Genomic DNA, 17670 nt, shown 5'->3' on the forward strand with positions numbered 1-17670 from the left:
TCTAAATTGTCAAAATCCAGTCATAAAAGCTCTGCTGACTGAATTTTCAGATAGTTCAGATTTTACAAAGTATTGTTAACAGTTGACAGAAGAACATGTGAATATGGTTTTATCAAAATAAATAATTTTACTTTATACATATTGTGTGGAAAAAATTTGCATTATTTTCAAAATAGCCTAACTCAAATAATCTAGGACCGAATGTGTGGACTTAAAGAATTTAAAAAGCGCCTCTAGCTAGTTTTTGTGTTTTTATCGGAACGTCTTAAAAATGCAGTTTTGTATCTGAAAATATTTCATCAATGTTCGAAGTTCAATTATCACTAAGTATCACCAAGAAGTCCTTTAAAATAATGTTTATAATGCACTTCTCATTATTAAGTTTTCAAACTAAATTTACTAAAGTTTTATAACTTACTGGACCAGATGGAACCGTAAGACAATGATAAATTTCAGACGTCTGTAAGAGAGGGCAAAAATCAATCCGATGAAGTAAACTTCTGTGGGTATTTGATTTCAAATTTCTGGAAGATCGGTGTGAAGCTTGACATACAGCAGTAGGACAAGTTAACTGTTGCTACTGCCGGCAGCTACAACTGTTAAGAAGCTATTATATCAGTTTGATGATGTAACTGACCTCAGATTTTTTGTATAAAAAAAACATTCTTCTCCTTCATCACAATAGGCATCACATCAAATAGATCCCTATGAGTTCATCTAAATGCTGTTGCAAATTCGCATTTTCCTTTCATCTACATTTTTTTCATTCTCAAAATTGGGGGCAGGTGCGTCCCCAGATCGCCATCCCCTTCTCAAACGCCTATGGCCCAATCCCTTCCCTAACGCCTATGGTAAAGTAGTGAACGTTAAATAAGTTTCAAAAAGTATGGTGTAATTACTTCTCCTGATTTTCTCGTTATGAAAATGAAAGCAGAAAAAACCGCTATTTTCTAGATGACTACATGTACATGTATATGGTTTCGTATTGTGGTCAGGGCACGTTTTCGAAATAATATGAGTACCTGTATTTTATAGACATATATATTCAATAAGTAATTTTCAATGAATCTTATTGAAATGAAGCAAGGGGTTTCCCCCATGGGTAGACGCCATTCCGGGATAACTCTTGTTTTGGAGGAACCCGCGTCGAGTTGTGAGACGGGGTTTGGTCGGTGGTGGCCTAAAATCGTTACAGCAGCTATTAAGACGGCCCTATGAGACCCTGAGTTTAGGTTGAGAACGGATGTCCGTTGTAGAGATTGACGGTCTATGGAGACTAGGTGGCCGTTGTAGAGAGGGTTGTCCACAACCAGGCACGGGTGACCGCCATTCCTTGAGGAACCCGGGTCGAGATGTGAGGCAATGTTGGGTCAGGGTGGCCTAAAAGGAAAAAATAAACCGCAACACCCTCTAGGAAAGATATAGAAATCGTATAGGACTAGGTGGCCGTTGTAGAGAGGGTTGTCCACAACCAGGCACGGGTGACCGCCATTCCTTGAGGAACCCGGGTCGAGATGTGAGGCAATGTTGGGTCAGGGTGGCCTAAAAGGAAAAAATAAACCGCAACACCCTCTAGGAAAGATATAGAAATTGTATAGATTAAAAATTTGCAAAATGCAAACGTAAGTACTGTGCGAAAAAGACCCTTGCTCTGTCAAAATTTACAGATCAAAATGAAAGTGAAAGATAAATACTTCTGAAGAGAAATAAGAAAAATATTGTTGATAATAAATTGAAATTGATGATAATAAAAAACAGAGAGATGATATGATAACCAGATGTACTTGACATTTCTTTAATTTGTTAATAGAAAAAATCAAAACACCATAAATTCTTCTGAAGAGGAATAACAAAAATTCTTGTTGATTATAAATAGAAATTTGATTGATGAAAAAATTATCGAGATGATATGATGTCATTGATCAGATGTGCTTGACAGTCCGTTAATTTGTTAATGGAAAAATCAAAACACCATAAATTCTTCTGAAGAGAAATAAGAAAAAATCTTGTTGATTATAAATCGAAATTTGATTGATGAAAAAATTATCGAGATGATATGATGACCAGATGTGCTTGACAGGTCGTTAATTTGTTAATGGAAAAAATCAAAACACCATAAATTCGTCTGAAGAGAAGTAAGAAAAAATCTTGTTGATCATAAATCGAAATTTAATTGATGAAAACATATCGAGATGATATGATGACCAGATGTGCTTGACAGTTCGTTAATTTATATGTGGAAAAAGTCTAAACACCATAAAGATAAAATACATCAGTTGATTCGCATGTCAAATTTTGAGGACTGAAATGCTTTTGTCATCAAACGGATACTTTGTTTTTTAAGAATACGTGTCAGTCAAAAGGCAGGAATCGCGCGAAGTGTTAACATAATGTAAGTAATTATCTTTTTCCAATGATAAATTTTAGACGTCTCTATTGGAGGGCAAAATCAAACCGGTGAAGTAAAGTTCTGTGGGTATTTGATTTCAAATTTCTGGAAGATCGGTGTGAAGCTGGACGTACAGCAGTAGGACCAATTAACTGTTGCTATTGCCGGCAGCTACAACTGTTAATAAGCTGTTATACCAGTTTGATGATGTAACTGACTTAAGATATTTTGTATAAGAAAACATTCTTCTCTTTCTTCACAATAGGCATCATATCAAATAGATCCCTGTGAGTACATCTAAATGCTGTTTCAAATTAGCATTTTCCCTTTATCTACTTTTTTTTTCATTCTCAAAATTCGGGGCGGGTGCGCCCCCAGATCGCCCTCCCCTTCTCAAACGCCTATGACCCCATCCCTGCCCCAACGCCTATGGTAAAGTAGTGAACTTTAAATAAGTTTCAAAAAGTATGATATAATTACTTCTCCTGATTTTCTCGTTATGAAAATGAAAGCAGAAAAACCCGCTATTTTCTAGATGATTACATGTACATGTATATGGTTTCGTATTGTGGTCCGGGCACGTTTTCGAAATAATATGAGTACCTGTATTTTATAGACATATATATTCAATAAGTAATTTTTAATGAATCTTATTGAAATGAAGCAAGGGTTTTTCCCCACGGGTAGACGCCATTCCGGGATAACTTTTGTTTTGGAGGAACCCACGTCGAGATGTGAGACGGGGTTTGGTCGGTGGTGGCCTAAAATCGTTACAGCAGCTATTAGGACGGACCTATGAGACCCTGAGTTTAGGTTGAGAACGGACGACCGTTGTAGGGATTGACGGTCTATGGAGCCAGCATAGTGGCTATTCCGGGAAAACTCTTGTTTATTCTTGTGCGGGTATCAAAGTTGGTTTAAGGCCGTTTTTTTTCAAGTTTGGACGCCCCAGATCCGCCCCAGACCATAATGTTCGTATAGGACGAGGTGGCCGTTGTAGAGAGGGTTGTCCACAACCAGGCACGGGTGACCGCCGTTCCGGGAGGAATCCGGGTGGAGATGTGAGGCAATGTTGGTTCAGGGTGGCCTAAAAGGAAAAAATAAATCGCAACATCCTCTAGGAAAGATATAGAAATTGTATAGATTAAAAATTTGCAAAATGCAAACGTAAGTACTGTGCGAAAAAGATCCTTGCTCTGTCAAAATTTACAGATCAAAATGAAAGTGAAAGATAAATGCTTCTGAAGAGAAATCAGAAAAATGATGTTGATTATAAATTGAAATTGGTAATAATAAAAAAAATAGAGGGATGATATGATAACCAGATGTACTTGACAGTTCGTTAATTTGTTAATAGAAAAAATCAAAACACCATAGATTCTTCTGAAGAGAAATAACAAAAAATCTTGTTGATTATAAATAGAAATTTGATTGATGAAAAAATTATCGAGACGATATGATGACCAGATGTGCTTGACAGTTCTTTAATTTGTTAATGGAAAAATCAAAACACCATAGATTCTTCTGAAGAGAAATAACAAAAAATCTTGTTGATTATAAATAGAAATTTGATTGATGAAAAAATTATCGAGACGATATGATGACCAGATGTGCTTGACAGTTCGTTAATTTGTTAATGGAAAAATCAAAACACCATAGATTCTTCTGAAGAGAAATAGCAAAAAATCGTGTTGATTATAAATCGAAATTTGATTGATGAAAAAAATATCGAGAAGATATGATGACCAGATGTGCTTGACAGTTTGGTAATTTGTTAACGGAAAAAATCAAAACACCATAAATTCTTCTGAAGAAAAATAACAAAAAATCTTGTTGATTATAAATCGAAATTTAATTGATATAAAAATATCGAGATAATATGATGACCAGATGTGCTTGACAGTTCGTTGATTTATAAGTGGAAAAAATCAAAACACCATAAAGATAAAATACATCAGTTGAATCGCATGACAAATTTTGAGGACTGAAATGCTTTTGTCATCAAACGGATACTTTGTTTTTTAAGAATACGTGTCCGTGAAAAGGCAGGAATCGCGCGGAGGATTAACATAATGTAAGTAATTATTTCCCCCCTTTCTAATCGACATAAATTTCATTCTTCTTTTATATTCTAAATTGTCAAAATCCAGTTATAAAAATTCTACTGACTGAATTTTCAGATAGTTCAGATTTTACAAAGTATTGTTAACAGTTGACAAATGTACATGTGAATATGATTTTATCAAAATAAATCATTTTACTTTACACATACTTTGTGGAAAAGATTTGCATTATTTTCAAAATAGCCTAACTCAAATAATCTAGGAACGATTGTGTGGACTTAAACAATTTAAAAACACCTCTAGCTAGTTTTTGTGGTTTTATCGGAACGTTTTATAAAATGCAGTTTGGTATCTGAATATATTTCATCAATGTTGGAAGTTCAATTATCACCTAAGTTTTATCAAGAAGTCCATTTAAAATGATGCTTAAAATACGAATCTCATTATGAAGTTTTCAAACTAAAATTTCTAAAGATTTATAACTTACTGGACCAGATGGAACCGTAAGAGAATAATAAATTTTAGACGTCTCTAAGGGAGGGCAAAAATCAAACCGGTGAAGTAAACTCCTGTAGGAATTTGATTTCAAATTTCTGAATGTTCGGTGTTAAGCTGGAAGTACAACTGTAGGATCAGTTAACTGTTGCTACTGCCAGCCGTTGTAGCAATTTGCTGCTACTTCTGCCAGCAGTTACAGCAGTTAATAATCTGTTATACCAGTTTGATGATGAAACTGACAAAAATATTCTGACGTATAAAAAGCTTCCTCTCCTTCTTTACAATAGACATCACATCAAATAGATCCCTATGAGTACATCTAAATGCTATTTCAAATTGACATTTTCCCTTTATCTACTGTTTGTTTTTTTTCATTCGGGGAGAGGGTGCGCCCCCTGATTGCCCTCTCCTTCTCAAACGTCTATGGCCCCATCCCTGCCCTTACGCCTATAGTAAAGTAGTGAACTTTCAAAAAGTATGAGGTAGTTACTTCTCCTGATTTCCTCCTTATGAAAATGAAAGCAGAAAAACCCGCTATTTTCTAGATGATTACATGTATATGGTTTCGTATTGTGGTCCGGGCACGTTTTCGAAAAAATATGAGTACCTGTATTTTATAGACATATATATTCAATGAGTAATTTTTAATGATTATTGAAATGAAGCCAGGGTTGTCCCCCTAGGGTATCCGCCATTCCGGGATAACTTTTGTTTCGGAGGAACCCGCGTTGAGATGTGAGACATGGCTGGGACGGTGGTGGCCTAAAATCGTTAGAGTAGCTATTAGGACGGCCCTATGACACCCTGAGTTTGGGATAAGAACGGATAGCCGTTGTAGGGGGTTGACGATCTATGGGGCACCAGCATAGTGGCTATTCCGGGAAAAATCATGTTTATTCGTGAGTGGGTCTCAAAGCTGGTTTTAGGCCGTTTTCGGAAATTTTCACTTTTTTCAAGTTTTGACGCCCCAGATCCGCCCCAGATCTTAAGTTTTATATAGGACCAGGTGGCCGTTGTAGAGAAGGTTGTCCACAACCAGGCACGGGTGACCGCCATTCCTTGAGGAACCCGGGTCGAGATGTGAGGAAATGTTGGGTCAGTTGTGTCCTAAAAGTAAAAAAATACACCACAACACTCTCTAGGAAAAAAATCGAAATTATATAAACAAAACAATTTCAAAATGCAAACGTAAGTATTGTGCGAAAAAGAGCCTTGCTCTGTAAAAATTTGCAGATCAAAATGAATGTAAAAGATGAATTCTTCTGAAGAGAAATAACAAAAAAATATTGTTGATTATAAATTGAAATTTGATTGGTGAAACACATATCGAGATGATATGATAACCAGATGTGCTTGACAGTTCGTTAATTTGTTTATGGAAAACAATCAAAACAACATAAATTCTTCTTTAGAGAAATAAGAAAAAATCTTGTTGATTATAAATAGAAATTTGATTGATGAACAAATTATCGAGATGATATGATGACCAGATGTGTTAATTTGTTAACTGAAAAAATCAAAACACCATAAATTCTTCTGAAGAGAAATAACAAAAAATTTTGATTATAAATCGAAATTTGATTGATGAAAATATTATCGAGATGATATAATGACCAGATGTGCTTGACAGTTCGTTAAATTGTTAATGGAAAAAATCAGAACACCATAAATTCTTCTGAAGAGAAATGAGAAAAAAATATTGTTGATTATAAATCGAAATATTTGATTGATGAAAAAGTTATCGAGATGATATGATGACCAGATGTGCTTGACAGTTCGATAATTTGATAATGGAAAAAGTAAAAACACCATAAATTCTTCTGAAGAGAAATAAGAAAAAATATTGTTGATTATAAATCGAAATTTGATTGATGAAATATTTATCGAGATGATATGATGACCAGATGTGTTTGACAGTTCGTTAATTTGTTAAAGGAAAAAACCAAAACACTATAAATTCTTCTGAAGAGAAATCAGAAAATATCTTGTTGATTATAAAGCGAAATGTAATTGATGAAAGATATCCAGATGATATGATGACCTGATGTGCTTGACAGTTCGTTTATTTATTAATGGAATAAATCAGAACACCATTAAGATAAAATACATTAGTTTATTTGCAAGAGAAATTTTCAGGAGTGAAAGACAGGAATCGTTAACATGATGTAAGCAATCATCTCTTTTAACATTTCAAAACGATATCATTTTCGTTCTTGCTTTTTTAAAAAAAAAAACGCTCCCTCTTGTTTGAACTACCATTCATAAAGTTGAAAATTTTCCTCCACTTTACTTACGTTCTCCCATTCTTAAGTTGATACCGAAACAATTATATGAATCAGTAAAACATTTATTTAATAAAAGATTTCACCAAATTCGCTTAACAAAATACGGGATTTTCTTTCAAAAGCCGTTTTAAATGCAAAATAATGATAAAACATTCAGTTTATAACAATTAAAAAAATGGTAGGAAAATTACTATAAAAAGCCGAACAGAGATAAACCTTATTTTGTATTGAATTGTTGATAATGTGTTTATCTTCAATTAGACTTATTAGTGTAGCCATATACACTGTGATCTTCATATGTTTAGCGCTAATGCTTGAAGTAATTTGTAAATTTTTATCCAGCCTTGCCGATTATAGATTCCAGTGTAAACTGGACAGTTGTATCTTTGCCGATTATAGATTCCAGTGTAAACTGGACAGTTGTATCCAGCCTTGCCGATTATAGATTCCAGTGCCAACTGGACAGTTGTATCCAGCCTTGCCGATTATAGATTACAGTGTAAACTGGACAGTTGTATCCAGCCTTGTCGATTATAGATTCCAGTGCAAAATGGACAGTTGTGTCTGTTATACCGTTGCAAAAAATATTCATTCCATTTTTTAACTTTGTATTATCAGCACTTGAATCTAGTTCGGTTTTGACTATTTTTTGACAGTTATTATAATGTACTATCACTAATCTGCTCGACATGAAGTATTCAGAGATAAAAGTGCAATTTGGCAGTGTTTTATTATAAGGAATTACGCCGTATTTTTAGTGTCTTCATTGCTTATTTGCTTGAATTATTTCAAATATTTATCCTGTAACTCTATTGTCTTTCGAGAGTCGTATCTTTTGCAGTCAGTGTTTGTTATATTGACAGATTTAATAAATTTGAATTTTTATGCCTTGTGTATAGTTGCCGTACCCATGTTTTATCATATTGGAAATACTCACGCCCTCAAGGATAGATTAACCTTTACCCTGCTATATTTCAAAAATGGACTAGTCCATCATTTAATTTTGGCAGTACCACTCATTATTCAAAGAGGTGTTCACTGAAATTTTACTCACTGAATAGCGAACAGTGCAGACCATAATCAGCCTGCACAGACTGATCTTAGTCTGCACCGGTCGCAAAGGTAAAATCACTCTCCGTCACAAGCTAAAGATTAAGTAGAAAGATGAAATGCGCATGATATCTCCCTTTGTCTTGTTTTAACCGAATTGTTAAAAAAGAAGCAGAAATAGTAATAAAAATTAAACAAGATTAGTTAAGGCAGTGGCTATTTTATATGCCCTTGCTCCAAGTAATATGCGACGCTTATTTCAACACATTTTTATATCAATGTCTTCAATTTCAATCCGAAAGTTTTCTTATGATTCTTGAAAGCCAGTATCAGCTATTGCAGTTTTTAAATGGTTTGTAGTATTTGTCTATTACCCTTTCAACTATCTTTAAGTGAAACAGACATGTCTGTCGGAAGATCAATTGTTTTTCTGTGCCTCCTGGTAGTATCAACGCCAACGTCGGCAAAAGATCGGCACTATTTTATCTCCGCGGAAGAAGTTGAATGGAATTATGCTCCATCGGGTCAGAACAAAGTCACCGATGACCAGAGGTAAGTCAGTTTATTAGAAAATAAAAGCTCAGTTTAAAAAGGAGTATGCTCCGTCAGACCAGAGCAAAGTCAAAGCTAACCAGAAATAGGTCATTTTACTGGGAAAAAAAATCATACGGATTTTCTTGAATCAGTATATATGGGATAAGCTTACAAATGCGGAATGTTTTTTTTTTTTTTCTTTCTAATACATGGGCCTTAAATACTCTAAGAATGACATTGCATGTATAGCAAAGAAGCACTTTTTATCTGAGATTTAAGTTAAATTATTCTGCAAGATATTTTGGGTGCTTTCAAGTTATTATTTCTTTTGCCTAAGTAATAATGTTTAAGAAGTATGCGGTTTACGCTTACGAATGTTATCCTATTTCATCAGGTTATTTGCAAGGTTTCACTGAAAGAGAAAAAAGTAAAGTTCAAAACTAAGTATCTTATACATTTAAGTTTTAGAGTGATGTTTATATCTACCATACCAATATTTCACTTATTCCAATATTCATGCACACACTTGCCAATGAAATAATGATATTGATGTATTTGACCAGGAACTATCTCTTGATTTTAGTTTAATCTTTGCAAAGGAGGAATCGATTAAGATAATGAAATCAGTAGTGATGCTGAATGTGTTCATCTAACAGAAAATGAATTTCACGCGTTCTGTCCTTCTTCCTTCACTTTATCAAGCAGAAAATGCCGCATGTGATCTACATACTCTTTTCACTCTACATTTGTATCTCCTTTCCCGAAATTAAGAGAGTACTTTTTCGGCAGTCAGTTGGTACTGTAAAAAAGGTAAAAATGAAGTGATTCTTTAAGACTCGGGCAGTATTGAATAATGGTAACACTCGTGAAAGCTGTCAAAAGCATTAATTAGCCACACAGTAGAATGGAATATAAAATAGAGGGAAATTAGCTGTGTCTATCCAGATAAATCCTAGATTATATTCTAGCAGAACTAGAGCTGTTATTAATATGATGTTTAAATAATATCTAAGATTTAAGTTAAATAAATCTGCAGGGGAGCAGATCCTCTAAATCTAAGGAGAGCGGTGGTCTAGTGGATAAGGTGTCGGCTGCTCAATCCAGGAGTCTTGGGTTCGAACTCCGCTGGGTTAACGACCATGACTTCTCATATGACACCAATAGTGGTTTTTTCAAGAAGTGGACTTGAGAGTGGTTACTAAAAGCTTGAAGCTTTCATCACAATCAAGCTAAACCTATTTTCTGGTCCTTTGGGACCATGGAGTCCATTCAACATATGTGTAATAGAGTTCCGCTTAAGCCGGTGCTAGGGGGCGTGAGAGGTGTTGCACATTTCATTACCTCTCATGAACAGACTCAATCAAACCGAGTCTGCTATTATTCTTCTTGGTTGTATTCTTTGTTAACAAAGGATCTTTTTACAGATTTTATTAACTATCACAACAGCAATCTTTTAAGTGCCGTGTGGCGGCTGTAAAAAGTCTCCCCATAGTTAGATTCAGTGTTGTTATATTTTCTGGTCCTTTGGGATCATGGAGTCCATTCAACATATGTGTAATTGAGTTCCGCTTAAGCCGGTGCTAGGGGGCGTAAGAGGTGCGGCACATTTCATTACCTCTCATGAACAGACTCAATCAAACCGAGTCTGCTATTATTCTTCTTGGTTGTATTCTTTGCTTCCAAAGGATCTTTTTACAGATTTTATTCGTAATACCAATGAAACTTGAATGGAAGTTACATTATCAGTTACATTTAAGGGTCACTTTAACATTACATTGTAACTTTTTAAAAGCTTAATGATTTTATTATTTGTGTTCAACCACTGTATTTAATGTTGAGTTTCGTCTAATACAGTACAACAGTGTGGCACTCAGGTAACAGTTTAATTCTGTGTTGCTGATGATTCATATACGAGTATATGAAATACCGTAGAAGTGGGCAGATATCTCTTTGATTATAGAATCATTCCGTTAAAGACCGTAAAAGTGGGCAGAGTAACGGTACTGAAAAATAAATATATGCACATATAGGATATTATGATTTTGTGTAGTTATTCGCTGTACAAAATTATCGAGTTTGATTTTTAACTCATGTGCAGATAATATAGTTATGAGTTTTGTCTTCAATAAATCAATGCTCTAACAGAATTTTCAAAACTGGTCAAAAAAAAAGAAGAAAAAACAGATGTATTTTTTTTAAATCTAAAAAAATGGCAGCCGTTTTATTTTTGCAGCGACATAAAACAAAATGGCGGATTTCTTTTGTTATAAATTTACAGCTACCCTGCTGAACTGATTGAAAATCGCCCCAACAGAATTGGTAGCACCTACACCAAAATTATTTACCGTGAATACACAGATATCACTTTCTCAAACCTGGTTGATCGCCCTGATTGGGTGGGGTTTGTTGGACCCTTGATCAAAGGGGAAATTGGTGACAAATTATTCATTCACTTTCGAAATAACGCAAACTTGATTCAAAGAAATTTCAGCGTGCATCCTCATGGTTACTTCTATAACAAAGGAAATGAAGGTATGTAACAAAATCTCACGTTCTTCTCAATTAATTATTAAACAGACTTTAATACCTTCATTTGTATAACTGAAAAAAATATATAAGGTATATTTTGCAAAACAAAAAATATAAAAGCAAAACAAAGTTTTCTTATAAGTAAGTTTATCTTAAGAAAAGACTTTGAGTAAAATCAGTCCTGGAGCTCCTGTAATATTTTTTTAAAACAGACTCCGGCATAAACAAACGACAGGAATGACAAATATTTTTAATGCAAATATTTTGTAACTATGGTGATCCTAACCCTGACCTTTTGTAAGAATATTATACATATTATCACATGTTTGGCGTCGCGGGAGTGTAATAAAGCCATTAAATAAAAATGATAATACAGTAGTGTAATAAAGCTTTGACGTCGACGTCATTTATAGTATAGGCGACGTCGGTCAAATTGTCTAGTTTATATAGTAAAAGAAAGTCGATTTTTTGATGTTTCGACAAGAAAGGCTAACATGTGATAAAAAGAATATTACATTTATGACTTTCCACATTGAATTTATTAAACGAGTTGAATAAAACTGATAAAATTCTCGGCAGAGCCTTGCATTTTATCATTTTATTCAACTCGTTTAATAAATTCAATATGAAAAGACACTCATGTAATATCCTCTATTTATACACTAAATGAGTGCGGACATGCAATATTTTGCATATTTTTGTCGTGCGCTCCGATGATAATAATTTTGCGACATGCGCAGAACGAAGTCTGTAGTGAGCTACATCGTAAATGATTATGTTTGCTTTCAAGGCGCAGTTTATATAGATGGTACTTCTGGAGCACAAGCTCTGGATGATGGTATTGCACCAGGTGAAACCTTCACATACATATGGGAAGGCAATAAGCTTCACAAGCCTGACAGCAATGATTTCCATGACAAGTGCGCAGCTTTCACTTACCATTCTCACGTACTTGCTTCCAGAGACGTAGACAGTGGACTTATGGGAGTTGCTCTGATCTGTAACAAAGGTTGGTGTTTTATTTGATCAATTAGCATTTCCAGTTACTGTAGTATACATTTTGTTCAGCAATAAAAGACTTCTGACTTCAGATAGTTTTGATAAAAATTTGCCTAAAAGGATACTCAAAATAAGATTGTCTGGAAATGTTGAATGTTGTTTCTAAATACATGACAGCTATAAATAAGGGTTTATATTAAAAAAAAATGTAAAATAAATTATTAAGATAATATTCTTGAGGCCAAAACAATGAATGTACTGTTAGATGTATGTAAACAGAGAAATATTCCCCATTCCTCAAACAAATCTGTACACAATATGTGTTCGTGAGACATTTTGGCCAGGGGTAACAATGGTCTGGACTTAAAAAAAATCTATAAAAATAGGTGGGATAAAATTATATGGCACAATTGAAATTACAAAGGTACAAAACATTGATTGAAATGGCAATATAACTTGATAAGGTTACAACAGAGCAAAATTACATATAAAATTTGCACGGTGTGTAGGTATCATACGTACACAGATTTTCTTTTATATGAAAATGTAAAATAAATATTACTGTTGCAAAAGTTTGGCAAATTTCAAATTTAATTCTATTAAGATAAAAAGGGAAGCTTTCAAAACGAAAATAAGAATACATTTTAATATTTTTAAAAATGCTATTGACCCTGAAACAAAATAATGTGTAACGTATTTTGAAAACTTTTTTAACTTTACCGATTAACGTTATTAAACTTTATCCATTAGCCTTTTAAGTAATGCTAATTTGAAATATAACGTTTTTGATAACCAAATATTAGGCAGATTTTAATTTAAACGGTCAGGGGTCCTTATGTTGAGGTAGTTACCATCTAGTTAAATTTGTTTAGATGTTTAAAGACCCACAAGAATCTAGAGACCGCCTTTTTCCACCCACACAAAGTTCGTGAAAGTCATTCTGATTAAATAGTGGAATAATACAGCAATATTACAAGGTAACAGGTGGACAATTTTGGCACTCCCTGAATTGATGCGTTTTCAAAACTTTATCTGTGTATTTATTCATTATCGCTTTTCTTTATAGTTTAAAAACATAGATAAATAACTAAACTATCTTACTTTGTAGAAACTTAATTGATCTAAATGCAATACATAAAAAAACTGTGCATACTGTTGCATTCATTTAATAATATGTTTAGACATGAAACACATTGTCTTGACCTGATATATGTCCTTGTCCATTTCTAAATAGATTCTTGTGTTTCATTTTTTTCTCATGCAAATCATCTCTAATTATCATCATGGGAATACAAAGGAATGCAGTTTGCCTGTGGCGCGTCTTTGAACAGGCTCTTTACATAAACTTTAAACATCCAAGGCATTTTATATCTATTTTATATCTTCATAACCACGATATGCTCTATATAATATTAACAGTATTATTTACTCTTCCTGTTTTACTGAGTTTTATCTAGTGAAGCATTTTATCTAAGCAATATATCTTTAAAACAAATCGTAAAATATGGCGGCTGATGGAAAAGCTAACGCTGTAAAAGGCAAATTACAATAAATTCTTTGCATGGGCAACTTTAGACAAAAAAGAACGCTTTTCACATAACATCGTGACACATGTAAACTCGCTTTGTGAGTCTGGAACACTCTTTGTGGTCGCAAGATTCATGGGAATTGGTATTCATCAGCTTCGTCCAAGGAGACACATTTGTAATAAATATTTCACACTCTCTAAATACTGCAATTTTGAAATTTGTAACAATATAGAAAATTCTGATACAGCAGACTGCAAATAAGATGAGACGACTAATGACTGTGAAAACCAGCCTTCGCAGACCAATTGGTCTTAAAATTGACCTCCGTATGGCACTGAAAATCTGGCAATACATCCTAGCCTATTGCAATTAGAGAAATCATTAGCGAACAGCATGGATCCAGGCTGGTCTGGACCGATGCTGGTCGCAAACCATTATGTTGGTTTTCTCATGGCACGACTCAAATAATCAAAATTTTAAAATGTATTGCCTGATTGTTGAGACTTTTACTATATCCTTTGTTCTGATATCAATTTGGTATAACTGAGGCACTAGACCTCGACATTGGTCAGTTATCAGTGTGCTTTCAGAATACCTGGATATTGTGACTGCATACTTTATACTCTTCGGAGATGTACTTGATGCAAACATACTTATTCTGTTCACAGGTGTACTTGATGCAAACATACTTTATTCTGTTCACAGTTGCACTTGATTCAAGCATACTTTGTTCTGTTCATAGGTACACTCGATGCCAACAACAAACGCAAAGATGTAGATAAAGAACTCTTCGTCTATGCAGATATCACTGATGAAAATAAAAGCTGGTATACAGAGCACAACTTACAAAAATGTGGCAACCCAGCTGAATGCACTACACTTTATGTAATACCATTCTTCCGTTCAATTAAATTACTTATGAGTACATTATAACATATTCTAACACGGCCCGTTTTAATTCCCTATTAAACAAAGTAGACAGAAATTGTGAGTTATTACGCAGCAATAAACACAGTTTGTATATCACAAATATTACGTCATAGCGCTAATAACGGGATGCTGGAAAAGAAAACCACATAAAAATAAGCAACTATATGACTGATATCTTAAAAGATGCAGATAATTATCCTTGATAACGTGTTAGAATCGAAATAATTTATCTCAGTGATCTGCTCTCGAATAAAATCTTTGTTTGTCAATCACTAGGGCGCAGACTTTGCATATGAAATACAAACAAAGATTTTACTCAACGACAGATCACTAAATGGGATATATCATTTCTTAATCAAACACACATTTGACGAACTTGTTGCTCGATGAAAAGTATACATGTATTATCTATAACAAGGCAAGTTTCTTATTATATTATGCTCTCTGACAATTTGTTATATTTCCTAATAACGTTAAATTTAATCAAAGTCATTCTTTAACATACATTTTTTGCAAGAGTACGGGATGGGTTTTCGGACAAAAATTGCATCAGAATATTATTTTTGTGGTAAAATCTTCTTATCCTTTACATTGTCAAGTGTATCAAATGAAGCGAGGTTTTACTGCTTTTGAAAGGATGGACGGGTGGGATTGTTTTGTTTTTCATTTGTTGTGGATTATATATATATATATATTTCTTGTATTTTTTCTATTTCAGAACGATGGAGAAATATATATATATTTCTTGTATTTTTTCTATTTCAGAACGATGGAGACGATGACTTTGCCAAAAGCAACGAAATGGCCCATATCAACGGTTATGTTTATGGTAATTTGCCAGATTTCAACGTTTGTGAAGGGACAAGTGTAGTCTGGTATTTCATGTCAGTTCAACGTGGGGTACATACAATACATATAAACGGACAGACAATGATTATAGAAAGGAAACGGTAGTATTTTTAGGCATTCGTATACTATTCATTAACGGAACAGTAACCGTTCATGTCTTGAGTTGCTGTCGTTCAAATAGTTCGTTTGGCTGAACAAAGAGAATCACTATGAGTTGTAAATATGTAAACACACCACCCAACGATTAGTTATATGCACATATCAGAGCTTCTGAGGATATTCCTTGTAGCATTTTTTTCTTTTTTCAGCAACTTGTCGGAGGTAGTAGATTTATTTTCTTACTATTTACCTTTTATTTTTATTATTACTGACAAAACGCCCGCACCATATTAGTATCTGATATACTAGTATTATGACATAGAAAACGTACAAAAAGCGCACTACTTCATTAAATGAAGCGCATTAACAAAAGAAAATGTTCACAGTTTTCTCAAAGTAATAATACAACATTATATTTTTCAGAACTGATACAGCTGTGCTTCATCCAGCAAGCGTTTATTCTGGTTTTATGAAACCAGTGAACTCTGGCAGATGGCTACTTTATTCCAGAAACCAGGATTATTATGTCGGTAAGTTTTCACAGTATCCAGCGAGCTATGATTCCTGGCAGATGGCTCGTTTGGCAAAGAAGAAAATAATATAGCATATAGCGTATAGATTTCGGAACGTTACTATAATTATGTTTTGGCATATGCATTTCGAACTATGTACATCAAAACTTTTCAATACTGCAGGTTATAACATCGTGCAATCTTATGAATATTTCGAACAAAGGCTTACAATATAAGATCAGACCTGTAAATAACTGTGTCGATTACACAGAGGATATTTATTTGTTTCAGTGTGAGATTTGTTTCTTAATTCATTTCATCTTTCTGATTTTAACTTATTTTACTGAGGTATTTTTCGCCGACTGTTTTGTTTGTAGATGGAATGCAAGCATTTTTGACAGTAGAACAATGTCAAACTGACACTGGAGTTGTATCTCGAAATTATTATATTGCCATAGAAGAAATCATTTGGAATTATGCTCCAGGGAATGTTACTTACCCGTAAGTATTCATTGTACCTCTACAATAGTGTTTAAAACAGTGTGCAGGTAAAACGCCTGTTACATAGACCTTTGGTATACTCCTGCATGCGGCAGTCTCATACTGCCTATTTATAATAATTTTTAAAACAGTGTGCATGTAGGTGAGCGCAAAATGCCTGTTACATACACCTTTAGTTCGTTCCTGCCAGCGGTAGTATTGAAAGCAGTCTCAATTCCCTATCTGCAATATATTTTTTTAAAAACAGTGTGCATATAGTGAAGCGCAAAGCGCCTGTTACAAAGACCTTTAGTTCACTCCTGCAAGCGGTAGTACTGACGGCAGTCTCAATTCGCCGATCTACAATAATTTTAAAAACAGTGTGCATATAGTGGAGCGTAAAACGCCTGTTAGATGGAGGTAGTATTGAAAGCAGTCTCATTCCCCTTTTCTGCAGTAGCTTTTAAAACAGTATGCATATAGTGGAGCGTAAAACTCCTGTTACATAGACCTTTAGTTCGCTCCTGCAAGCGGTAGTATTGAAAGCAGTCTCAATCCGCCTATCTACAATAGTTTTTAAAACATTGAGCATACAGTGGAGCGCAAAACGCCTATTACACCCTCCCGCAAGCGGTAGTATTGAAAGCAGTCTCATTTTCCCTATTTGTAATAATGTTTAAAACAGAGTGCATGTAGGAGAGCGCAAAACGCCTGTTACATAGACCTTAAGATCGCTCAAGTAAGCGTTAGTATTGACAGCAGTCTCATTTCCTCTCTCTACCAGTATGCATGTAGGAAAGCATAAGACTCCTGACACATGTGCCATTGGTTTGCTCCTGCAAGTGATGGTATTGGCAGTTGTTTCGTATTAGATAATTGGGTCTGAGGTCCACGAAGTAAGGGTAATGAATTGTGAGTGGAGAC

General features: G+C 34.3%; 1 protein-coding gene across 6 annotated transcripts in view; it reads left to right on the forward strand.

Annotated features, from left to right (window-relative positions):
• The window catches only part of LOC123558563 (hephaestin-like protein), a 57298-nt gene that overhangs the window by 28325 nt on the left and 11303 nt on the right, over positions 1–17670 (forward strand). For 3 of the 6 annotated variants that reach the window (XM_053544078.1, XM_053544075.1, XM_053544076.1), the window contains exons 2-8: positions 8679–8837; positions 11098–11351; positions 12139–12357; positions 14619–14761; positions 15572–15756; positions 16178–16284; positions 16644–16767. In XM_053544078.1, coding sequence (XP_053400053.1) covers positions 8689–8837; positions 11098–11351; positions 12139–12357; positions 14619–14761; positions 15572–15756; positions 16178–16284; positions 16644–16767 — 1181 coding nt within the window. In that variant the 5' untranslated portion in view covers positions 8679–8688. Of the gene's footprint in view, positions 1–2250; positions 2393–4284; positions 4464–6933; positions 7116–8678; positions 8838–11097; positions 11352–12138; positions 12358–14618; positions 14762–15571; positions 15757–16177; positions 16285–16643; positions 16768–17670 lie in introns of those variants that run through there. The other 3 variants (XM_053544079.1, XM_053544077.1, XM_053544074.1) reach the window with 3 other exon arrangements.

This window comes from Mercenaria mercenaria, chromosome 5, assembly GCF_021730395.1.
Source record: "Mercenaria mercenaria strain notata chromosome 5, MADL_Memer_1, whole genome shotgun sequence".
In the NCBI taxonomy this organism is placed as follows: domain Eukaryota; kingdom Metazoa; phylum Mollusca; class Bivalvia; order Venerida; family Veneridae; genus Mercenaria; species Mercenaria mercenaria.